This window comes from Paramacrobiotus metropolitanus, unplaced genomic scaffold (genome assembly GCF_019649055.1).
Source record: "Paramacrobiotus metropolitanus isolate TYO unplaced genomic scaffold, Prichtersi_v1.0 Parri_scaffold0000077, whole genome shotgun sequence".
Lineage (NCBI taxonomy): Eukaryota > Metazoa > Tardigrada > Eutardigrada > Parachela > Macrobiotidae > Paramacrobiotus > Paramacrobiotus metropolitanus.
In genome coordinates this window covers 628341-650626 of record NW_026570297.1, presented here as the reverse complement: position 1 = coordinate 650626, position 22286 = coordinate 628341, and the positions used below count along the sequence as shown (strand labels likewise).

At 42.5% G+C, this 22286-nt stretch overlaps 6 protein-coding genes across 10 annotated transcripts; 2 read left to right on the top strand and 4 right to left on the bottom strand.

Moving 5' to 3' along the window:
* Window positions 1-586: 586 nt before the first annotated feature.
* LOC129595359 (transient receptor potential cation channel subfamily A member 1-like) lies at window positions 587-6721 on the top strand. The gene is made up of 23 exons (XM_055492346.1): window positions 587-885; window positions 962-1118; window positions 1194-1372; window positions 1486-1839; window positions 1963-2151; window positions 2285-2485; window positions 2552-2727; window positions 2832-2911; window positions 2985-3069; window positions 3133-3185; window positions 3273-3334; window positions 3404-3570; window positions 3653-3737; window positions 3815-3874; window positions 3951-4040; window positions 4115-4483; window positions 4630-4811; window positions 4877-5036; window positions 5097-5202; window positions 5261-5376; window positions 5436-5615; window positions 6170-6315; window positions 6392-6721. The coding sequence occupies exons 1-23, from the start codon at window positions 772-774 to the stop codon at window positions 6558-6560; spliced, it is 3480 nt and encodes a 1159-aa protein (XP_055348321.1). The 5' UTR covers window positions 587-771; the 3' UTR covers window positions 6561-6721.
* A 413-nt stretch (window positions 6722-7134) lies between these two features.
* LOC129595399 (N-acetyllactosaminide beta-1,3-N-acetylglucosaminyltransferase 4-like) lies at window positions 7135-8243 on the top strand. The gene has a single exon (XM_055492394.1). It carries the CDS (start codon window positions 7135-7137, stop codon window positions 8149-8151), a length of 1017 nt encoding a protein of 338 aa, XP_055348369.1. The 3' UTR covers window positions 8152-8243.
* A 96-nt stretch (window positions 8244-8339) lies between these two features.
* LOC129595398 (demethylmacrocin O-methyltransferase-like) lies at window positions 8340-9392 on the bottom strand. The gene is made up of 2 exons (XM_055492393.1): window positions 9269-9392; window positions 8340-9129 (listed from the first exon to the last, which is right to left on the bottom strand). Exons 1-2 carry the CDS (start codon window positions 9349-9351, stop codon window positions 8340-8342), a joined length of 873 nt encoding a protein of 290 aa, XP_055348368.1. The 5' UTR covers window positions 9352-9392.
* A 928-nt stretch (window positions 9393-10320) lies between these two features.
* LOC129595404 (E3 ubiquitin-protein ligase RNF14-like) lies at window positions 10321-12982 on the bottom strand. Of its 3 annotated transcripts, none has more exons than XM_055492404.1 (7): window positions 12511-12982; window positions 12285-12443; window positions 11775-12221; window positions 11461-11686; window positions 11065-11225; window positions 10812-10967; window positions 10321-10746 (listed from the first exon to the last, which is right to left on the bottom strand). In XM_055492404.1, exons 1-7 carry the CDS (start codon window positions 12775-12777, stop codon window positions 10564-10566), a joined length of 1599 nt encoding a protein of 532 aa, XP_055348379.1. In that variant the 5' UTR covers window positions 12778-12982; the 3' UTR covers window positions 10321-10563. The 3 variants fall into 3 exon arrangements, with proteins under 3 accessions (XP_055348379.1, XP_055348380.1, XP_055348381.1); XM_055492405.1 differs by having other exon boundaries at window positions 12315-12443; XM_055492406.1 differs by having other exon boundaries at window positions 11065-11189; window positions 12511-12980.
* Window positions 12983-13797: 815 nt separating this feature from the next.
* LOC129595397 (uncharacterized) lies at window positions 13798-15365 on the bottom strand. The gene is made up of 3 exons (XM_055492392.1): window positions 15235-15365; window positions 14814-14896; window positions 13798-14649 (listed from the first exon to the last, which is right to left on the bottom strand). The coding sequence occupies exons 1-3, from the start codon at window positions 15363-15365 to the stop codon at window positions 14000-14002; spliced, it is 864 nt and encodes a 287-aa protein (XP_055348367.1). The 3' UTR covers window positions 13798-13999.
* Window positions 15366-17419: 2054 nt separating this feature from the next.
* On the bottom strand, window positions 17420-21439 carry LOC129595414 (uncharacterized). 3 transcript variants are annotated; one of them, XR_008691312.1, is made up of 5 exons: window positions 20570-21439; window positions 20175-20273; window positions 19138-19858; window positions 18754-18905; window positions 17420-18667 (listed from the first exon to the last, which is right to left on the bottom strand). XR_008691312.1 is itself a non-coding variant. In XM_055492419.1 (3 exons), exons 1-3 carry the CDS (start codon window positions 21185-21187, stop codon window positions 19223-19225), a joined length of 1353 nt encoding a protein of 450 aa, XP_055348394.1. In that variant the 5' UTR covers window positions 21188-21439; the 3' UTR covers window positions 18975-19222. The 3 variants fall into 3 exon arrangements, 1 of the variants encoding a protein (XP_055348394.1); XR_008691311.1 differs by having other exon boundaries at window positions 17420-18905; XM_055492419.1 differs by lacking the exons at window positions 17420-18667; window positions 18754-18905 and having other exon boundaries at window positions 18975-19858.
* Window positions 21440-22286: the final 847 nt, after the last annotated feature.

The following is a 22286-nucleotide window of genomic DNA, read 5'->3' as shown; positions in this document are numbered from 1 at the left end:
CCAAGCGGTGGAATTTCCACCATCTGTTTTTGAAAATGCACAGTTTTTTACAGAAGATCGAGCTGCAGAATTTTGTAAGATACTGAAATTGTGAGATACTCACAGGAAGTTATCACTAATTTAATCCCAAATTTGTACCATAACATCCGATTTAGATGCACTTCGTAGAACTTTACGTTATTTTTTCAGTGTTTTTTAAGCAATGTAGCTTTGTTATGGTGTGTTTGATCAAAAAACAAAAATTAACTGTACAAAGTTATCCTTGCTCTATCGGATGCATTTGTTATTCCGGCAAAAACGATAGTCTGGGCGTTGTAAAAATTGGCGAACTTTACTGGTGGTTTTTCCACCTAGCAGACGTTGCCGGGTTAATCATGATAGCAGCACGAAGAGGACCTTACGATTATAATGGTAGCATTTGGAAGTGACGTTAAACGCACGATCATGTCATAGTTCTAAGAGAGTGAATTGAATTATCGGCTGCAGTGATTTTATTAAAAATACTCTGGACCTCCTGTGAAGTAAATTAATTATGTATGTGCAACTGTTGCATGTTGTCGCTTGTTAGTCGTGTGAGTGTCAGACATGGAAACACCATAGAGCTTAGTTGCATACTTGCAGTAAGTACTCTTTGGGTCAAGTTCAGCACTTCTTGTTTTCTTTTGACAACAGCCTTGCCGTGCATGGATTTTATTAAAAAAACCTTTTCCCAAGTCCTTGTTTTGGGCAATTATTGCAAGAAGAAGAGATTTTTTATTGCACTCACCAGCTATGCCGGCGTTTTGGCCATCTAAATCCGTTACGGATTTCGGATTTGAATCCAGTGCCACGAAGAAGCATCCCGTGCCCACAGTGCAAGACGATTATCAGGCGCGATTCCACCAGGTACACATACATATGAACATTAAACGGCAAAATAATTGTTCCATTGCGATCGTACGTTGTAATACTTGTCATGCAGGCTATTGAAAACGGGTCATTGGATGCTGTGGAATCTTTGATACATCAACACCCAGAATTGTTACGCAAAACATCCACTCTGAATGAAAGTCCCGCTCATCTGGCCGTTACTGCGAAACAAACGAAAGTTTTCCAATATCTCTTAAACCTAACCAAAGGTCAGTTTTAACTTATGATAAGCAAAACATTTTGTTCGCAGTATTTGCCTAATTAATTTTTTATGTGCGCTAAAGATCCTAATGCAACGAATTCGAAAGGATATACTTTGCTGCACACAGCCAGTGCTGAAAATGATCCGCTGATTATAAGGGAGTTACTGAAACTACCGGAGCTTCTTGTGGATACCAAACTTCCATCCGGCGATACGGCGCTGCATTTGGCTGTACGATGTGATCATCTCGAAGCGCTACGAGTAAGAATTAAATGCACAATAAACACATTTAGCGGGTCAACGACAACACGAATGCAATCTTGTCATATGACAAAGCAGTTAGGGAACAGTAATTTGTAACGCTTGCTAAACAGGAATTGTTGTCATCGGCCCGAATCAACGTCGACACTAAAGGCTGCAACGGCAAGACTCCGTTGCACGTGGCCGCAGCACTCAACCACCTGGAGTGTGCCAAGATACTGATCAGTCATGGCGCGTGCTTAACCGCGCAGTCGGACACCGGTGAACAGCCAACCCACCGTGCCGCCGAAGCCGGATCGACCGAGGTGCTGGACTACATCCTCCAGCTGCCGGACTGTCCGGTGGACCAACTCCTTGCCGCGACCAATGAGGAACAGGCTACACCGTTGCATTACGGTGTAAACAGCGGCAACCGGGAGACCGTCCGCTTACTTCTGGAACACGGCGCACCTATCAACGCTCAAATGGTACATATACTCAACACGTAAAGGTTTACTGTACATCGTCAGTAAACAACTGTTACGTCGCTAGTTAAATTATAACCAACAGTATTTAAGTGCAAAACACTAACACCCTGCCTTTCTGAATAGTTCGAAGAATCGACGCCCCTGCATTTGGCCTGCGCTCGGGGTTTCACGGAAATGGTTGAATTAATGCACGTGTTCAATGTCGTGGAGTTCGACAAGGTGGTCAGCATGCAGGATGCCCAGGGAATGACGCCGATGCACCGTGCCGCGATGTTCAACTACTGGGATCTTCTTCGCTTGCTTGTTGAAAAGGTATTGTAGTTCCAGTTTTCCGATTCAATGATACCCTTTTTACCAGTTGAAATTCCAGCAAGGTTATTCTCTGAACAAAGCAAAATGCGCTTGACACTTGCACATTTTGCTTATGACCTTTGTTAACTATTAGCGTGCTGCCATGAACGCCCAAGATTTGCTTGGCCGGACAGTCCTCGTTTTGGCCGCTTCGTGCGGATCATGGGATGCCGTCTCAGAGTTACTCAGCCTGGGCGCCGATCCATCCATCACCAGTGCTAACGGTCAGAATTTCATCCATATGACGGTGGCTATCGGCGGCAATCCAGAGCGATTTCGCGACGATTTTCAGAAAGTAATGGCTTCGATCGTAACACTTCTTTTCTAAGCTCGCTTGTTTACGAAAGACCTTGTTTCTAAGGATGCAGTCCAAGGTCTGCCGGCACTGATCAACGGACAAGACCACGACGGATTGACACCTCTACATTATGCGGCGCAGCATGGATTTGCCAGTTGTTGCGAAGGGTTAATTCGTATGGGTGCAACGTTGACCGCGAAGGATAAACAATCTCGATCGCCACTGCATCATGCGGCTGCGTATGTTAATACATATTTTCTAAATGAGTGTTCACAATAAACTGAATAAAAACGCTAACAATACAATCATTAATTAATTCAATGAATCGTTCTTGTGTTAACAGCAATGGACGATATAACACCGTCAAAACATTATCGAGCAATGCCGCTTGCTCGGTTATCATCAATGATGCCGACAAGATGGGTAAAGAACGGCTGGTCGCGCACTTTTCTCGTCTAACACTAAGGTCTTGTACCATATTACTTTTCCTCATTAGGATTAACAGCCGTTCACTTAGCGGCGGAAAATGGACACATTAAGATTGTCCAGTTTTTGATGTCACGAGCGGCCACAATGTTACGGTAAACGCTTTGGTGCCAGCTATGCTAAAAGGAACAAATGGGAATTAGTTTTTTCCTAAACAGCGACTATCAGGGATGTCTACCGCTACATCTTGCATGCGCTATGGATCAACAAGGTGTGTTTCAAAATTTCTGTGGTGGTTACTTGTTATCGGTTTTCTTCGTATCAAGTTGTGACGGAGTTTTTTTTTGTATTTGTGTAGATGTTGCCGAGCTGATCATTTCGACGCATCCAAATCTGCTCAACGCCATAGAAAAGGACGGGGTGCGTGTTTCTTAGAAACTTAATTACTTAGAAACTTGATTACTTCATTTACAGGGGCTTGTTTTGCAGAATACGCCGCTCCATGTTGCAGCCCAGCACAATGCCTCAAAAACCCTGGCTTATCTTCTACATGCCAACGCTCAGTTGACCATGAACGATCAGAACCTCACGGCGCTGGATCTCGCTATCATGAACCGACGCAAAGAAGCTGTGCTGGTGATGATGGAAAGTGAGCGGTGAGTCACGGTACCGGACTGGTTTATTATTGGAAGTCCTTCTAATGTTCTAAAGATATGTCCTTATTGTACCTTTTAATAGATGGAAGGAAATCATCACTGAACCATCGTCGCTGTATAAATGGCCTGTGCTTGGACTCATCGAAGAACTGCCGGGAGTTATGTTGGTAAGGGGCCGTCTGTACCCTTTGAATTACCGTACAGATGGTGCTGGATACTGGAAATTATAGAAGGTACCTTTTAGAGAGTGCTGGATAAATGTGTTTCCTCGGCAAATACTGGCGTCTTATCCAAAAACTATTGGGTGAGAAACATCAGATCCTTTTTTTAATGTATTATAATGCGTAACGATACGCTAACACAATCTGGCGTGATTTTAGATGCGTTATGATTTCGAACTGCTGGAACCGGAAATCGCCAGCAAAGATCCGAAAGACCAATCCCGAGTGCAACCATTGCAAGTTTTGAATGTATGAGAGCTTCAGTTCTGAGTTGTTCTTTAATTCGTCAAAGCGGTTATATTCTGTAGTCTTTCATTCCATAGCATATGACAGCGTACAAGCGCACCGAGCTTTTGGAGCATCCCGTGTGCATCCGCTATCTGGATTCCAAATGGCATACCTACGGAGTGTACTTCCATTTCTTCAGTTTATTGCTGTACATTGTCTTTGTCACCTTGATGACGTATTTGGTTATTGTGGGCATTGAGATGGATCTTCGTCCACACGTTCGGAAGATGGACTCAGAACGTATTAAAGCTCACATGCCCGATTTTAACGGCACCAGATTTGGTCCCATTAATCTAAACGCTTTGGAAGAAGACTACAGCGCATTGGACAGTACTTTACTGGCCCTCGTTATTATTTTTGCGGTGCTGAATTTGGCCAAGAAAACCTTCCAGCTAACCAAACAGGTTTGCTATAGTTTTTCTAAAAAGGTCATCCGGCTGCTATCAACAGCTGAATGATCAAGCAAAAGTTTTGTGATTTTTGCACACACATACATTTTTTTATGTACCAAACCAAATACAGTGTTTTAAAATACGCTTGTGTTGTTCAGAAATTGTGGTTCTTTTTCCATTTGATGAATTGGTTCGAACTGACCTTATACACTACCGCCATCGTGTTCTGTGCGGCATTCTACGATGAAGAAGATTACTACTTGTCGTGGCAGTCGCAATGGCTTGTGGGAGCTACCGCCATCTTCTTCACCTGGGTCAACCTCTGCTTCTATCTTCAACGGTAATGTCGGATTTTTGCTGCTTTGAAAAAATCGTAAGCCTTCGTAAAACAACTAATAACTGCAGTTATGGAGAAGTTGGACTGCATGTCATCATCTTACTAACGGTTATGCGGACGTTAATCGAAGCCATGTGTGTCTTCTTCGTGGTGGTCGTGGCGTTCAGCCTGACCTTTACCCTCCTCAATCCCATGAAACTGCTTCCTGATGATCCAGCTTTTTATGAGGTATAATGGAACATTCCAGAATTGTTATGGAACGTATTTTTTAACAGTAACGTTCCACAGCGGCAACACGATAACGACCAGCTGGACGACATCTACTTCACCGCTTATTCTACCCTACAGACGTCTATTTTACGTGTGTCCGATCAAATGATTGGAGATGCTGATGGTACTGAGTCCCACCGATACTGTCTTTAATGCAATATAGCAATTGAACTTTTTTCTAGTGATCGTCAACTTTATCAGCCCGATCCAGAATAAACTGATGTTGTTTCCGGTGTCCACATACATTTTGGGGATGCTGTCGATGGCCATAATCACCATGCTTGTTCAGGCTTTAATCGTAAAGCGGTTTCTTGAATGTCATGTCTTACATTGAATTCTAATGGTAAACATTTTCAGAACGGTCTCACTTTGGGTGATATTCGGAAAGTCCGAGACACGCTGATACTGCGTCGCCGTGCTATGCAAGTGGATCTCCACGCCGAGATTGAGGAGAAATTACCGGCACGTTTGCTGAGTAAATGGCGGAAGACGAATGTGTTTGTGTATCCAAACCGACTGCAGTCGCGATTTTTAAAGGTAACTTCTAACTACCCTAAGCAGCTTAGTGATCCAGGTGCGAAAATACTACAATTTGTTTCTTTTGAAACAGATTTTTCTGTCTTGGTTATACATTGCTATTATACCGAACTTGTAGATAAAGGCATATACCTAAATTCTTTATTATTAAACATATTTGCTTACTGATCGCTGCTGTTTTGTACCGTTTGAATGCGCGACTTTTGGTACTTCGTGTGAGGCCGGCATTGTTTCGTTAATGGAAATTGGGAAGAAACTGTTTTTGAGGACGGGCGAGAGTCGCTATACGTGTTTTTTGTTTCGACGTTTACGTTTACGTTTAGAGATTATGCGTGGTAATGCTATGAGTGTGTCGTGCACAGCCCCTTCTCATGTTAACTGGGACAAATTCTTCATTTGAATGTAATTGTTGAGCGAAGCTCGCTATGTACATTTTGAGAAATAAATAAGTATTATTTTAAAAAAATAAACATTTTGTATTATTTAATATTAAAACTATTTATTTACACTAATCTGAAATGTTTTATGTTTCGTCAGCGTTGCTTTTTTGTTAGGGTGTCTTCCGATATCTGACCAATGCCGATATTAAAATTGATAAAGACGACGACAAAGCCTCTGATGGGACCCTAAACAAGCAGAACGTTGACTGGGAACAGAATGCTGTGATTATCAAGGCGGAACTAATGGAGCAGAACACTGTGTTAGTTTCCCGGCTTTTCTCGGCACTACGGGAATTTAATAATTCATTAAATATTACAATTATCATAATTTTGCAGAACCGACAGTCTGACTGCAAAAATGGAGCAACAGCAAGAATTGCTACGCTTAATTGTGATGCAGCTGGGCATTACGCTGGAGAATGATGCCGGCAGCACGGAAGACGCAAATCGCAAGCGGAAGTTCAGCCGTTACGTGGCTCAACGACAAAAGAGAACGTTTCCATAAAATCTAACTCTTATTTGTGTCATAATAGCCTATACCGTTTCTAATTAAGTTATGGTCTAAGAAATTAAGCTATTTTAATTTAAGTTCATAAAAACTTCATACCCGCAGTTACTACATTGTTGCTCACTTGCATAATTAGTTTTTAATTATTCCACGACATTAAGAGCCTTCACACAGCTGCACAGTATGTCGTCGTTTTGCTCGTCTAGGTTGGTTAAGTTGGCTCCAGTTCCCCTTGGTTAATTACGGAGTGTCAAGTCATAGTGCATAGTAATTTACCCTATGTTTTTGGTGTCAGCATGCCATGTTTTGTTACCGCCTTCCGGTCGCTGCCGGTCACTCGACTTTAGCTGCTGCATGATATGCACATCTCTGACCATCAAGCGTAACCAACCACAGACAACGTTGGCGCCCAGACAACAATGCCATAATCAGCGCAGGGCTTCAACCGGAACATGAATGGCGGTGCAGAAAAACAAACATTTCTACATCATCCTACAGCTTAAATATTTTGAACATACATATTACTCAATGATAGGTTATGCAAACTTTTTGTGTTTATCATGAGAAAACCATGTGGCGCATATACCGATCCACTTTGTGGAATATTCGAAAGAATACTGCAGGGTCAATTTTCCTCATAATACTGCTCTTATGCGTTGCATTCTGTATTCTGCTTCTGGATTCGCATAGACCTACTGTTACCGTAAAAAATCGTACAACAAGTACTGCTCTTGCCGATCCCGGGTTATTCTTTGTCGATCCCAAATCTGTGCAAAGGCAGTATACGATTTCTCCCAAACCTTGCGAGCCGGGCATCTTTCTCGTGGTCGCGGTGATCACTGCGCCACGAAACGCCGGTATCCGTGCGATGATTCGCCGCACTTGGGGTTCATTAGCCGGATCCTCCTGCCAAACCCGGATGTTATTTATGCTAGGAAGAGTGCATTCGACAACCACACAACAGCTCCTGGAGGAAGAAGCCCGGGAACACGGTGACCTTTTGCAGTCTAGCCAATTCGATGATACATTCCGCAGTTCCACGATAAAAACGCTGCATCTATACCAGTGGTGCGCTGCTCACTGCTCCACGTCGACGTTTATCGTGCGGGTGGATGATGACGCTTACCTCAATATACCGAAAATATACGACATTCTGAAGGATCAACCGCCCGATGCGTTCTACGGGCACGTGTACAAGCAGGAGATTCTGAACGATGAGTGGTTCCCACAGCGGAATCCCAGTGAGAAGTATTATTCGCCGCGTGAAGAATACAGCCATGACCGGTATCCGGTGTATATTTGGGGATTTTTAATCATCGCTCCGACAGCTTTATTAGGGAAAATATTACACGCCAGCCAGTTCATTCCATATAGCTTTATTGATGATATTTACGTCACCGGATTGGTAGCGAACTACACTGGAATACCCCTGCGGCATATAGCCGGTATTACGAAGAAGACCAAAACGATTTCCTTAGCGCAGCCTTGTCTAAAGAACAAGCATACAGCCATACATAAAATGGGGCAAAAGGATTTGTACGTCTTATGGAATGCGGAATGTGCAGGTTCTCGGAATTCTTGCAACTAATGTGGTTATACTGTATTTTGTACAGTTTTCTTTCTTTTTATATGAGTTAAGCCAGTGATAGAGAAACCCTGCGTATGCTGCGAATTTTCAACTGTAGCGCTTAATTTTATACGATTTTGGTGATTCTAGCATGTATCTATGTTAGTCTTGTTTTATTCATCATGCTTTTCTAAAAAAAAATGTACCATTTACTTCCGGCCGATCCAGCGACCACCTTTTCGTAACCGATTGCTAGGAAGAACAGTGTTCTTAACAATAAAAACCATACTGTCATAAAAATGCAAGCTATCCATGAGACCATGCAATTCCGAGTTCTGTGAGTTGTTACGAAACGCCGCATTACGGTTATGCTGCAAGTTTAGCACATCAATCCACATCTTGGTCCGCTCGATCATTGTGTCGGCATGCCGTTCTGATGAGCCGCCATACTCCTTCCAGTAACTAGTATGCAGATCCTCGATAACATACACTCCTCCCATTTTAACTAAGGGAAATAAAATCTCAAACGACACCAGTTGTTGTTGCGTCGAATGTCCACCGTCATCGAGAATGATATCAAACGGCGGCCATTGCCGGCTAAAATTCCGCAAGGTGTCGGCATTGCCTTGATCCCCGATGAAAATCGTAACATTTTCCCGTGTAAACCGCCGACACCGCTGATCAATATCCAGACCATAGTACATCAGCCCAGCGCCGAAGTAGTCGCGCCACATATTAATGGATCCGCCGCTCTGAACGCCGATCTCTAGGAAATGGACGGGATGACCACGATAGTGATGGAAGTGGTGGGTGTAGGCGCGAAAGTAGCCGGTCCATCGGTCGATACCGGCAGCGTGTTGGCTGTAGTTAGCGAACCAGTCGTCAAACCATTTGGACGAGAAGGAACTGGGAATTGGGACATCCAGGGCGTCTGGGATAACGCCATGTGGATGGCGTTGAATGATAAGTGTATACGGAAATGCAGATCCGAAGGACCACCTAGGATACGCGATGGATAAATTAAACAAATCACCCTGCGAACAACGGTAACTGGCGTATGCTGAGCTCGTCCAAAATTAATTATGGGCACTACTGTAGCGATGTTTGCATGACTTTGATATTGTTAAGTTGCACTCACCCTTGGATGATGAAATGTACATAATACAAAAACAAAAATAAGGCACAAACGGTGAAAATTTTGCATGCAAGAAGCAGATCCATTAATCACCAATTTTTATTAAAAGATTGCCAGCTGTCTGGGTGATATTGTCATTAACTGATATAACAATCAATACAGTACAAAACAATAATAACGGTACAACAAAATAAAATAGGGTGCAAGTTGTACTTGTTAATCACGTGTTATACCTTTGTTGATAAAAGGCTCAGCTTGTTTTGCAGCGGTCCAGTGCATTAAGTGCCCAGCTGCTCTGTTGTGGCCTTGACTTCAGCACGGTTTAAACACGTTCCGCTTGGACATCCCAACATTTAACGCTCTAGTAAGTGTTGTCTCGGTCCCAGTGGTACCCTAGATGTTGCCGGCAACAGTACGTGATGCGGAACGTTGGCAATCCACTTACTGTGTGATGTACTGAATCGCTTAACTTTTCTTTTATACAGCCTTACCTTTTAAACCTTTTTTCTTTAAAGTACTAGTCTTTTTTCTTTAAAGTACTAGTACGTAAGGGTTATCGTTTCCTGGACTTGGATTGAATTTTGGTTGAGTACACAAGCCAAACCCGTAAACAGCTTTTCTCATAATTGTCATACCCTCATTGATGAAGAACGTCAAATGTGTTAAGTTGGTCAAGCGACCACGTGATAAGATTTTTATGCTTTATTTCACGCCAGTGATACGTACAGCACGTTTCAAAATTGCTGTACGGGCATAAAACTACGTTATTAAGACACCGGACAAAGTTACAGAACAACAAGATCAGTACAAAGGGTGATTTCGCAATATGCTTCCACTTTATTCATTAATTTATTATAAATATTATAAATTTATAAAATTATCATTATTATTATTATTATAAATTTTGGGAATTTTTTCCCGTGCTGGAATCATATTGCGAAATCACCCTCTGTACATTTATCTATCACCAAATTGTATCCATACCAAAGGTGAGTGGGAACTATCATATTAATTTTTTCGTGTAAAACTTCCATTTCTTGATTTGTTGCCAGAAATTTTATGTTGCGCTGCGCGCTTAAGTTTTGTTATTATAATTATCTTCAACATTCCAACCATCGGGAGAACTTTACAATCTTGCATGTAATGACCCGGACACCACTGTTAAATAACTACAATGTATAGCAATTATGTAGTAAGCATCACAAGTTAATTTGTCTGAAAGAAAGATAGAACATGCAGTCTCCCCTCACGTTAGAACTGTCCTTCGTAAATAATGAATATATAAACCAGTTCTCTGGTTAAATTGGGGCGATCTCGTCCTGATCATCACCATCACGATCTGCGGCATCCATTTGGACCGTTCGCACATTTAACAGTAACTCCCGCAGCCGCTTTTCGACCACGGTGGTGTCGAACCACAACTCCGGCGTGGGAAGCAGTTCGTCCACTAAAGCATCAACCGCCCTGGTAACAGCAGCATTCTACGAAAATGCACACGGTGCCAAATAAGAAACTGACATATCCGGCATGGCAACAAACCCCTTACACCAACATCCACTCCACCGGCCGAATAATCGTTACAGAGGGGATCGGCGTTGTTGCGGAAATGGGCGTACGGATCATGTGAGGACAGGAATTGTCGGCAAGCCCAGCAGAAGTGCTGTCCACAACGGCATACCACATGATTGCATCCACTAATTTTCTACGAAAAATTTTGGTTGTCACTGCATCAACAGAAAGAACGGATAAAAATGTTGCAAACTTCAAGTTGCTTTCCAAATAAATGTGAGTTGAAGTACTTGAATGTATGTGACACAACGTGGACAGCGTTTGACATTGGCCAGTAACCCGGTTTCCATGATGGACGTTAGGAGCCTATCGCGAACGTATTCAGCATCCGTGTCCCGTTCTTCAGCGCTGACATCTGTTGGCCACCACCCACGATTAGTAATACCGCTTTCTAAATAAGTTAGCAATACTACGCGATTGTATCGCTGGAGATACAGCGGGGAAATGCGGCATCAGTTATGGGGACGATGGAAGGAGCGGAAAAGTTTAATGAAATCTTAATGTTGTAAAAAACTTTTGCGATGTTTTAAAGTGTTTAATTGTACGTTATACCAAAGGTGAATAAAGTATCATTGTGAAGGTATTTTAAAGCTACTTCGTAAGTTAAAGGAAAGCTTAAAGCATACCTCGTGCATTCTCCCGATAGCACGGTTGAATTCCATGTGAACTTCGCTCACAGAGTGTGCAAAAGACAAATCCGCACTGACACTGACCAATGTCACCATCCCGAATGACGACCGAGTTACACTGTGGACGCGGACAGTAGACGACATCACCCATCCGGGTCAACGCTGTGTCCAATTGCAGGCGTTGGAATTTGTCTTGCTTTTCTTCGGAGATCAAAGCTGAGACCTTAAATAATATGAATGTCCATGCAATGAATTACTGATGAAAGGATTTTAAAATTTTTAGCATGAAAAATGTTGAAATAATGACGTACATCGGAGGGATGGAGCTCCGCTTGGCACACCAGACAGTTGACCAGCCACGTTGTCCCTTCCGCGATCTGCGTCTCACAGTGTCTCTTCAAACACGCTTGACAGCAGCGATGGCCGCAATTCTGAAGCTTCAGGAAATTCTTCCCCAGATGTGATTCAAAGCACACCGGACACTGGTGAAATTCACGGGCAAAAACGACTTCTTCTCGTTGATTACTGTAGGTCAGCAGTTGTGCCGCAAAGGTCACTGGATTATGAACGGGCAAAATATTGGCGCAGTCGACTTGAGTGAATTGAGCACCCTGGGGAATCAGCAACAGACAGTGTCCCAAAGGGAAAACCGTTGCTTCATCCAGAATATTCCGGAGGTACTCGTAGAAATCGTACATCACAGCCAGACGACCGTTGTGCTTCCATAATACTTCAATCTGCTTTTCCAGCAGACGCAGCTATACATTAAATTCGGGTTTTAAATTTTTAGTAATATGGTAATTAATTTTTATTGTTCATACAGTTGAGCCCGTCATCCAGGAACACGAAACCTGGACGATCGGCGGAGATTCAGACGGATAAGATCCGGGATATTGAAAGACAACGCGAACGCTGGGCAAATGCCTGATCACAGAGGAACGAAGCTCAGCGAATTTTTCCAGTAAATGCTTTTTGGCATCCTGTCAGAAATTTGGTTGTGACAAGCTTCAAACGAATTGTAAGTAAAAAATTTTAAAGGCAGTTTACTTCGCTGCTGGAAGACATCGAATCACAGAATGTTTGAAAGACTTCTTGGAGTTGATCACATTTTTCGCCGGGTATCGCGAAGATTTCCGTGGAAAATGCAGCAGATAAAGCCACATTCAGGATACCACCAGATCCAGTATCGGACCGTTGGAATTCCTCGTCCGTCAACAGCGCTTGCAGACATTCCCGCTCCTGGCGTTGTAATTCGTCATTGTCGCTGGATGTCTGCTGGTTCAACCCGATTTCAGCGTAGCGTGGTCCACTCATTTTAGTGTGAATTGTTCGTTTATCACAGATAGCAAGTACATTAAAATGCACGTTTTCGACCGCTTCCAGTTTCTGTTAAGTCTTCACTGCAATTTGTAATTCTAGCGTTGTCAAGTTCAAGAAAGTCTGCTACAAAACTAATACGGGTACCTACAAGAGATAACGGAGGCAAGCTAAGCGATATAAGCAGTTAAGTAGTACCAGCCAGCTGATGAACAGGGTTTGCCACATTGCATCATGACTTATGAGCAGACTGCAGCGTGAGTAATATCACACTCGCATATGAAAGCTTTATCTGCAGCTACCGCTTCGTAAACTGGTTGTTCGGTATGTTCGGTATAAATATCGATTCTATGTGCGACTTATTTTAATCAAGTAGAGTAAGTTAATTCAGCGTTAGTAAAGTACTGTATACTGGCTAATCAATTGCGACGATACGATAGACGACAAGTACATCCGGTACTTCTAGCTCGGCAGACACTCGCTGATCCGGTATTTTTACCGCGCTAGCAAAGTCGAATTCTTTATTACCGGTGAAAACTACGTGAATGCCACCACAAGGTACCGTGTACGAGGATAAAAGATTAATACAAACCAACATTGCATAGTGTAATTTAGAGCATAATATGCTAATTTCACCTAAATTACTCGTACAATAATTTAACATGGATCAGTTCGGGCCTAGATTTTACCTGGCCAGGTAGCCAATTTCCGGCTGGGTGACGGTAATCATGGGTGATTTTAAAACTGCTTAAAAGAACAAATCGCTTTTGTGAACTTAAAATGGCACAGTGTGGAGCAGTGTACGTATTCGCATTTCTCCCACTGGTAAAATTATGTGTAAATACCCGTATATGGCGGTGCGTTTGAAAACTCACGTCTGTAACGTGCAAAGTACTTCTACCGATGCATCTGGTTCTCGTGTGTGAGTCGAAAATAAGATGAGTATTTTCTACCGTGCCCAAAATTGCCCCGAATCATACAAATTAAAACCATTCTGCCAGGCCATAATAACGGAAAATTTGTTGTTCGTGATAATGTGACAACGTGCTAAAGGTCACTCCTGCCAAAAGTACTAACCAAACACGTCGTAATAACAATGCAATGATTCACGGAGAACGATACCAATCGGCCACACCACAGATTAACAAACGGGTGCACCCATCACAAACTGCTAAACGGACTAAACAACAACAAATTTTTAAGATCTTTCAATAAAAATTTAATAAGAAGCTCCACCCTCGCCCGCAGTAGAGAACTTGACCAGCGGCCGATCCAGCGCCTCCACCGTCAGATTCTCATACTTGTCCCCTTCCTTTTTCTTCTTCCGCTTCTCCTTGGCCGTCTTCCTCTTCAGGTACGCCACCATATCCGCATCACCACCCAACTGCCCATCCGGCAACTGCAGAGTCTTATTAACAAAATACTCATCCGTCTCATCATCCCCCACGGCACTGCGCACCGTCCGATACTGTCCGCGGTACGCTTCACTAATGTGCGTCAACGGCGCATTATTGGAGCGCGGACTGTACAGTGAATACGAGCCATCCGTCGGGTTGGTAGTCACCGGCGGGGGCGTGGCTATGTAAGGGCCAAACCCCATCCGACAGCACTGGATCCATTCGATGTGGTATTCGTGGTCGTAGGGGTTGATCTTCTTGGAGATGCCGGTCATGACGTAGCCGTTGGCGCACACCACAATGTAGAAGTTGGTGTTGTCGTAGTATTCGAAGAAGGGGTCGTGGGTCACCTGATAGTAGCATGAGGTGTAGTCGATGTAGTAGCCGGGCGGCGGTTGGCAGCATTTGTAAGGGACCTGGTCCCAGGTGGGCGTAAGGTGGATGAACCACTGGAAACTGCCACTCCACATGGCTGTCGTTGTCAGACAAAAAATCAGCGCGAAGTATAACAAGTTGCCAATGATATAAGATTTTGAATTTGAATAACCACAATGTTAAAAGTACATAATATAAATTTTACGAGAGGGGAAAATTCCTGATTTACGCGGCCCTAATTTTATACAGGTACCAACTAACCGGTAATAAATGTATTGATGGTTTTCGCTGAGTTTTGTGGATTGTAGCAGAAATACTGATTCGTGTAGTTCCGTGTATGGCATCTGACAAACGAACAGCAAGATAGATACTTCGTATGCATGTGTAGATGCATGGATGGTTTACAATATATAAAGATAAATATGTAATTCTTCCTTTGCAATATCTAGCACCAAGTATATTGCCTTACCAAAGCTTCAAAATAAAATTCATGTACGAATTTTTTGTTGCAGGTACTCTATAACGTAATATCTATATATTGGATGACCGTACTAGATTATTTCTCTGCACAAATTATCAAATACGTCTGGTAGCTTATCAAATATCGCTAAAATAACAACGTTCAACATCCGTAGAGCTATCACAAACATAAAAAATTAACTACAATTTTAATATTACTGACCCGCCGTAATAGGGATATGCACCACTAGCTGGCGGTTTATTAGGAAATGTAAATCGGCACCAAAAGGCTTGGATACGCTGAAAAAAAGATTTCATATTATAACTGTGCGAATGCTCGACCGATGTTGCCATATTTGGTATTTTAAATGCAAAATTCAGTCACATATCAATGGGCACTCTTTACCTCAAAATCATCAGTCCAGTCTCTGAAAGCAGTCAAATTTTATAAAACAAAGCTTTAATTAGCTAGAGTGTTGCAGAAATTAGTGTACAGACACTTACTGCAATCCAACCTAAAAAAATAAAATACTGGTAAATAAACTGATATTTTATTGCACAAACTGCAAATCGAACATATCGTTTAAACTGCCAGTGGTAAAACTTATTAAACCAGAGAAACGGCTGTGAAGAAGTAAATGTATACTTTTAAAGAGTAATTTAATTTTTCTGTAAAGGCTTAATGTTAGCATGCATTTAACATCCCGAATTCTAAAGCCGGCATATACCCTAGCTGCCATAGGCTTACCAGCTCGCTCACACTTACTTTACTAAAAAAGAATACTTCGTACTGTATTTAAATAATAATTTAAACAAGTGCATATTGTAACACACAATATACATAACTGATTCGATGTTATATCATGCAGTTACTAATATGTACGAACCAGTGCTTCGCCATCGAGACATTCAACATTCCACTTTCTGTTAGGTGATTGAGATCCCATATGTTGATGGTAGGATTGTATTATCGTGTCACCCTAAAGCCACCAATTAATTGTATATAAAATTAAACTGTGACAGTAAGTTGATAACCCCGGTTCACCATGCAAGAGGCTTTTTAACGACAAATTAATATGAAAAACGGCCGAGATAGACACCGCATTTCCGCATCTTTACATATACGTAGTTATCGAAGGCCGGCAATAAACTTATTATCAACAATTACAGAGTTAATTTATACAGTCTCTTCACCAAAAATTTCACGGCAGCCTAGGAAACATATTATTATATAAGAAAGTAAAGGAACTTATCATTATTTATCGACGGTTCGCGGTACACCGAAAGCATGAATACTTTTAATCAATTAATGTGGAGAACTGCAAAGACATGTACTGTCTGCGCAGCCTTATGTGCATACTTTTCGACGGCCAAAGAATTATATGAAACATTTAGAAACTGATACTGGCGAAACAATAATAAATAAAAAACCAGTAGTTATTTCCTTTTAAGTAATAGCGACAGCTTGTAAAGTTGTGTATTTCCATGGTATGATACTTTCCTACATTAATGCCGGTTGCACTTACCGATCCATAGCTAATGTAGGTGTTATAGTAACGATTGGTCGCTTCCACAAAGGATGCTACTAAATACATGATTAAAATTATTCCCAGAATATTCCTTCTTGACTTGCGAACTTGTGAGTCTATCATCCATCGCAGAATCATGTTTGGGTAACAAAATTACGGATGCTCTCAAAATTCAATGATATTTCGAAATAATTGTGCAATAAGTTGTAAACGTGGCTTACGTCATGATAACTGTATTTTGGCTAATTGCTTTGAAGCCGAAATCAAAAAATATTGTATACAACAAGTTCCTTGTCAGGACGAGTTAATGTGCACGAATCATCGTAATGATGTTCTACAGTCCTGATCATGTTCGGATGCTGTGATCTTGACCGGCGTGAGAAAAACTCACTCACCGAATTCACTGAAAGCCGGTATAACAAAACAGACAAAAACTTGCGATTAATAATCGCCCGTGGAGTACAACATGCGTGCATCTCCGCAGAGCGCATTTGTCAACCGTTATAAACATAATACAGTAGAGGCAACTTGATGAGAATTGACCGATGTTGACAAGCACCGATCATTTCACAAATTACACACTTATTAAACTTCACTGAACACCGAAAACCTCTGCTTAACATTTTCCTAAGCGTTTGCTGAAGTTTTCCTGAAGTGAACTTCACAAATAACAATGTCAAACACGAATTTGACAGCACATTTCTTTATTGTTGCTAAACGATGATCTTTTCCAGAATGAACATCCAAAGCATTTGTTGGTAAGTATTAGTTATGTACTCGTACATACTCTCAAACGACGATAAGTAGTGTGCTGGAAACTACCGGAAGGCGGAAACCAAATTTGCCGGTTGAATTCACGTGCCGGCTCGTTTTCGCCTTATTATAGTGTTCATAAGTATTATTTTAGCTGTGCAGACGCAAAAGAATAAGCGTGAAAAACATTAAAAGTGGTTAGAGTAGTTCCTTAATCGTAAGCAATGTCGCTCTATAACACTTTAGATCGAAACGGGAATTATGCAGGTTATTTTTAGGAGATGTCGACTTCGGGTACGGTTGAAAATATGAAGCAGTGAATGCTGATAAACTACAAATTGCGGTGAATTGTGAATGGCAGGAAGGGAGATGAAACAATCCTGAAGAAGCTTTAATATCTTCAGCACCGAACACGTACAGGTATTAATTTTGGCACATTGATTCCTACTCTATTCCTATTCTCTCGTATAAATTTCATGCCTAATTCAATCAATTAATTGTGCAGATTGGTTCCTATTCCGTCTGTACTCGTACCTGTACAGATTGATTTCGACTCAGTAGTTCCCACTGCGTGTAACATAACTGCCACATATGTACATCATACGTGTATGTATTATAATTAATTTATTCGTTCCTTTATTGCTAAACGTCAAGGATCGATCGGATGGACCGTGCCCATTTAAAAAGTTATGCGATATAGCGGTATATGTAGTTTGTGCTTTGTATTCTTCTGTTCCAAAGTACACCCGTCTCACCATGCACCACTCCGGTCCTTTTCCGCTCTTTCTTCGCCGGCAAACATCCACGAACAGGACGTGTACTTACCAGCGCGGTATCCAGCCGTATCCGGCTACGCGACAGGTCGTCGCGGGACATTTCGTTTTACTGGTATCCAGTCTATCGACACAAATGACATCCCATGCATGTCAAACACGTGCATTCGCATTGCCACGCGAAAGTTAAGCAGCCTTCGGGACGTCGTTCACTTCTGTGGTGCCGCGAGGTTCAAGTTTAGCTGGGATTCCGGCTGATACAAAAACGCGACATGCAGTAGTACTGGTAAGTGCACGTCCTGCTCGTGGAGGCTACGCGACAGGTGGTCGCGGGACATTTCATTTACGGATATTTCGTCTGAGGACAAGTCGTTTTTGTGGCAAATAGTCATATGGCTACTCGTTGTCATAAACCAGTCGATAATGTTTCGCCTCCCGAAAGTCGCGCGACCAAATGCCACACAACGAAACAGCTGCGAAACGAGTTGTCCAAAACAAATTAGCCGCTGCGACGAAAACCTTTTGGCGAAATGTCCCACGCGACGAAATGTCCCGCGACCACTTGGGCTGTCACGACCGTTCGCCGCTTCCCACATGACATCTACTTCGGCAAACACGGGATTTGCAGGCAGAAGAGAAGTATACCCTAGGTTACATTTTATTTAAAGGGCTGTTTTATTTTCGCACTTATCTCTTCTGAAACACCGAGCCCAGGGGGACCAGCGGCCATTGCCGCTATCCAAGAATTGGGGAAGAGCTTACTCCCGGCGAACTGGGGAAAAGAGTAAGTACTGATTCATTCAGGAGAAGCCCGCTCACATGAACATCTTCGGCAACAACTGTCTCGAAAAGAGAACTGAGTTTCTGTTATGGGCACGGTGGAGAAAGTGGGAATAATAAATGAACTGTTGTTTTTTTAACTGTTTCTAAACACGTATTCAGGTGATGGTTTGAAATAAAGTCTCACCACTATTGTACATACACTGTATATTATATGGCATTGGCTGCGTAGGCAAAATCCAATGCATCATTTGTAAATTTTTTTTCACATCACCCACAATTAAAACTTACCAAACTAAAACCACAAAACAAATTAGGAGATCAAGAAACGAGATCCACCGGATTTCAAAATAACACAATCAATAATAACTCCGACTTAAATAACCTGAACACCGGCTTCAGCCGCGCCAGAAATTAGGGCTGTGTCCATGACGCTTTTCGCGACACTGAGACAAACATATTCCTTCTTCTGCAACCGGATCCCTTGCATCTGATGATGTTTCTGCAGATACGTCAGCATCGTACATTTCGCCATGTCCAGCACGCCCATGGGCGGCATGATAACATCCACGTTCCTCAGTTCCAATTTTGCGCAGACGCGGCACCAGTCCACTACCGGATTCCCCTCCCGGATCAAAGCGCTGACCAAAAGCGCATCCATCAGAAGATCCCCCCAACCAACAGTCATCCGCGCCAAAACAATCAGCGGCACTTTAATCTGCAAAGCCGCTAGCATATCCGTCACCAGGCGCACCGAAAAATTGTCCCGGGCGGAAATTACCAGGCATCTGGTGGACACCGTAACGGTATGGTACACTAACAAGGCTAGACGAATTTTCGGGCGGGACACCCGCGAACTGGTGCGGATGGTAACCACTGAATAATGGCGATTACTGAGGATCGCATCCCAGCTGCGATCAACCTGACGGCACATTACCCACGTAATGGCGTCACAGTAGGAAAGTATTTCGGATATAAGTTCGGGAGGCAAACGGGAAAGTCCCAGCATATCCTGGAAATGATATCACCCTTAATTATTCAAATAAATCAGCGATTTAGCTGATAAAACAATAATTGATTTATACCTCTTTATTTAGGTACTGCGCATAATACAGATATATATCTGTAATTAGCAAATTAAATGAGTGCACACGGAGTGAACGAAGTTTTTGAATTATGTGTTGCTGCAGTGCATCAGATAAATAAGGTTATTAAGACTTCAGGATAATACCCATATACCTTTACAGAAAAATTAGAAATTTTACAATATCATCCCTTCAAATCGCAGTTATGTTATACGAAGGAAGAATCAAATCGATAACACGTACCTGAAACGGAGTGAGAGCATCAACTACTACACTATCGCCGTTCCGTGTCTTTTTTCTCGCAGACGTCTGTCCGCTTTCGGCATAGGCAAACAGCCTTTCCTGGGGATGAAGAACATTTTTTCAGAATTTTTTAAACATAATGGGAAACGTTTAGTGCGTAGTCATTCTGTAGCAGTAAGAAAAAAGACAATGAATTAACCAGGAAAATTACTAAATAATGCAATAATTAAGAATAACTAATACAGAGTGGAAAGTTCAACTTTCCTCACTGGAAACTTGTGAAAATTAAAATTATCTTAATAAACTATATCGAAATTAAAATTATTTTTCAAAAAATTAAGTGGTGAAATAAATGAAATGATTTAAAAAGAAGCGAGATTGCGCTAGTAGCTTACGAATTCTGGTTTATCCATTTGAAGCTCCGTCGTGGAAACATAGGTAAATTTGGGTTTACACCTGAGGTGTTCTTGTACCACATCCGCGCGAACCAGTATCGACTTGGTCAACCGATTCCATTTCCCCCGAAAACCCTGTTCCCGTAGCACCTCCAATACTGCTGGATGGCTCGGCAGCGTAATGCAGTATTTGGCAAAACGGAGATCTTTTGGAAACTGATCACAAAACACCTCCCTGCCTGCATTATTCTGGAATCTATCCGTCAAGGGAACCCAATCCATGGCCAATTTAACCTTCCCACATTCCGTAAACAGCCGAATAATCTCTCCATCGATGGGCACTTCGACAAGAGCATGCAGGGCGGGAATAGCACCATCTTGCGATTTGTAGACGCCATCGTGGACGACAAACAGGATTCTAGAATCGGGATACCAGCGCCATGGTTGGTCGGGGCGATGCTGGAGCAGGACTTGCGCCTGCAGCCCCGCTTGATATTGGGAAATTTTAGTCTGTGCGATTGCTACGCAGCTGCTCATTGGAACGCGGTCAGCGTGATGGCCAGGGTAGTCGAAATCCACAACGATGTCACCGCCATCCTCCACCAGATCAACAATCATTCCATGACGAACCACTCCGTCGTCGTCTTTCACGTCGACGGCGCCGTACCGCCAGACGTCTTTTTTTAAACATAACAATGTCACAAAAGATTTAATAATTCCGATGACAGCCAACCAGTGACAAGTACAAACCAAACAAGTTTAAAATAATAAAATTTAAAATAATAAACGGGTTGTAAATTACTAAATTGATACGTATTGCAGTGCAGAGTCGCAGACGAATTTTTGAATTCGTTATTCGTCTGAAGTCTGAAGAGTGCACAATAATACTGTGCAGAAGTGGCGTCTTACTTGATTTTATTCGTGATTTTACAGCCATTGCACCATCTGTGGACCCTCCAGTTGTTAAGTGACAACGTAACAGAAGCACGCGTGCGGTGGCCCATGCCACAGGCTGTTTTAACGTAAATCTTTGAAAATTCATAACTTTGTTCATTCCTGCATTAAATTTTTATGTATAGTCTTGAAAAATGCAGAATAATACACAGCATTAGACAAAATAAATGATTCTCTGTTTCTTCTTCAGGGTAATGCACTAGGAGCCCCTGCGGTTAACATAGCCGCCTATGACAAATCCTCCATAGGCGGCTATGCTAGCCGTACTGGCTAACAGTGCGGCTAGCACTGTTAGCCGGGTCCACAGATGGTGCAATGGCTGTAAAATCACGAATAAAATCAAGTAAGACGCCACTTCTGCACAGTATTATTGTGCACTCGTCTGAACAGCTCAAGCTGACAGCAGCAAACTATCTCATGCCGCGCTCTCGGGCGGTAGGAGCTCGGCCGGAAGTATCGATCTGGACAGTGGACAGTGACACAGGGCATATAGATACAATGTGTCTCAGCCTTTATTGTCCTGTGGTTGGTACAATTCAAGATCGTCAGTACATGTAGTTCACAATTTCAGAAAACAATCAAACAAAGTGCTACGTAATTGACAACAAGGCAACATTTTGGCGCCGCAAAAAAGGGCAAGCCGACCTGCACATCACAAAGGGGCCTAAAAAGAATGAAGTAGCAAAAGCTGATTGGACAACTCCGCCCACTCCAAATGCCGATGGCGAATGGCAATTGCACAGTCTTTGATGGAATGAGAGGC

What these genes read in the sequence shown, in the direction of transcription:
- LOC129595398 (XM_055492393.1), bottom strand. Translation starts at nt 9,351, where the DNA reads ATGGATCTGCTTCTTGCATGCAAAATTTTCACCGTTTGTGCCTTATTT. An exon ending in GTACATTTCATCATCCAAGG is followed by an intron (nt 9,130 to 9,268) that starts GTGAGTGCAACT and finishes CGCGTATCCTAG; the next exon opens with GTGGTCCTTCGGATCTGCAT.
- LOC129595399 (XM_055492394.1), top strand. Translation starts at nt 7,135, where the DNA reads ATGTGGCGCATATACCGATCCACTTTGTGGAATATTCGAAAGAATACT.
- LOC129595414 (XM_055492419.1), bottom strand. Translation starts at nt 21,187, where the DNA reads ATGATTGTTGATCTGGTGGAGGATGGCGGTGACATCGTTGTGGATTTC. An exon ending in AAATGGATAAACCAGAATTC is followed by an intron (nt 20,274 to 20,569) that starts GTAAGCTACTAG and finishes CTTCATCCCCAG; the next exon opens with GAAAGGCTGTTTGCCTATGC. An exon ending in ATGCTCTCACTCCGTTTCAG is followed by an intron (nt 19,859 to 20,174) that starts GTACGTGTTATC and finishes TATCATTTCCAG; the next exon opens with GATATGCTGGGACTTTCCCG.
- LOC129595359 (XM_055492346.1), top strand. Translation starts at nt 772, where the DNA reads ATGCCGGCGTTTTGGCCATCTAAATCCGTTACGGATTTCGGATTTGAA. An exon ending in TCTCTTAAACCTAACCAAAG is followed by an intron (nt 1,119 to 1,193) that starts GTCAGTTTTAAC and finishes TGTGCGCTAAAG; the next exon opens with ATCCTAATGCAACGAATTCG. An exon ending in TTCGCGACGATTTTCAGAAA is followed by an intron (nt 2,486 to 2,551) that starts GTAATGGCTTCG and finishes CTTGTTTCTAAG; the next exon opens with GATGCAGTCCAAGGTCTGCC.
- LOC129595397 (XM_055492392.1), bottom strand. Translation starts at nt 15,365, where the DNA reads ATGGCAACATCGGTCGAGCATTCGCACAGTTATAATATGAAATCTTTT. An exon ending in GCATATCCCTATTACGGCGG is followed by an intron (nt 14,897 to 15,234) that starts GTCAGTAATATT and finishes TTCGTTTGTCAG; the next exon opens with ATGCCATACACGGAACTACA. An exon ending in CATCAATACATTTATTACCG is followed by an intron (nt 14,650 to 14,813) that starts GTTAGTTGGTAC and finishes TGACAACGACAG; the next exon opens with CCATGTGGAGTGGCAGTTTC.
- LOC129595404 (XM_055492404.1), bottom strand. Translation starts at nt 12,777, where the DNA reads ATGAGTGGACCACGCTACGCTGAAATCGGGTTGAACCAGCAGACATCC. An exon ending in CGATGTCTTCCAGCAGCGAA is followed by an intron (nt 12,444 to 12,510) that starts GTAAACTGCCTT and finishes AATTTCTGACAG; the next exon opens with GATGCCAAAAAGCATTTACT. An exon ending in GTTGTGTCACATACATTCAA is followed by an intron (nt 10,968 to 11,064) that starts GTACTTCAACTC and finishes AATTTTTCGTAG; the next exon opens with AAAATTAGTGGATGCAATCA.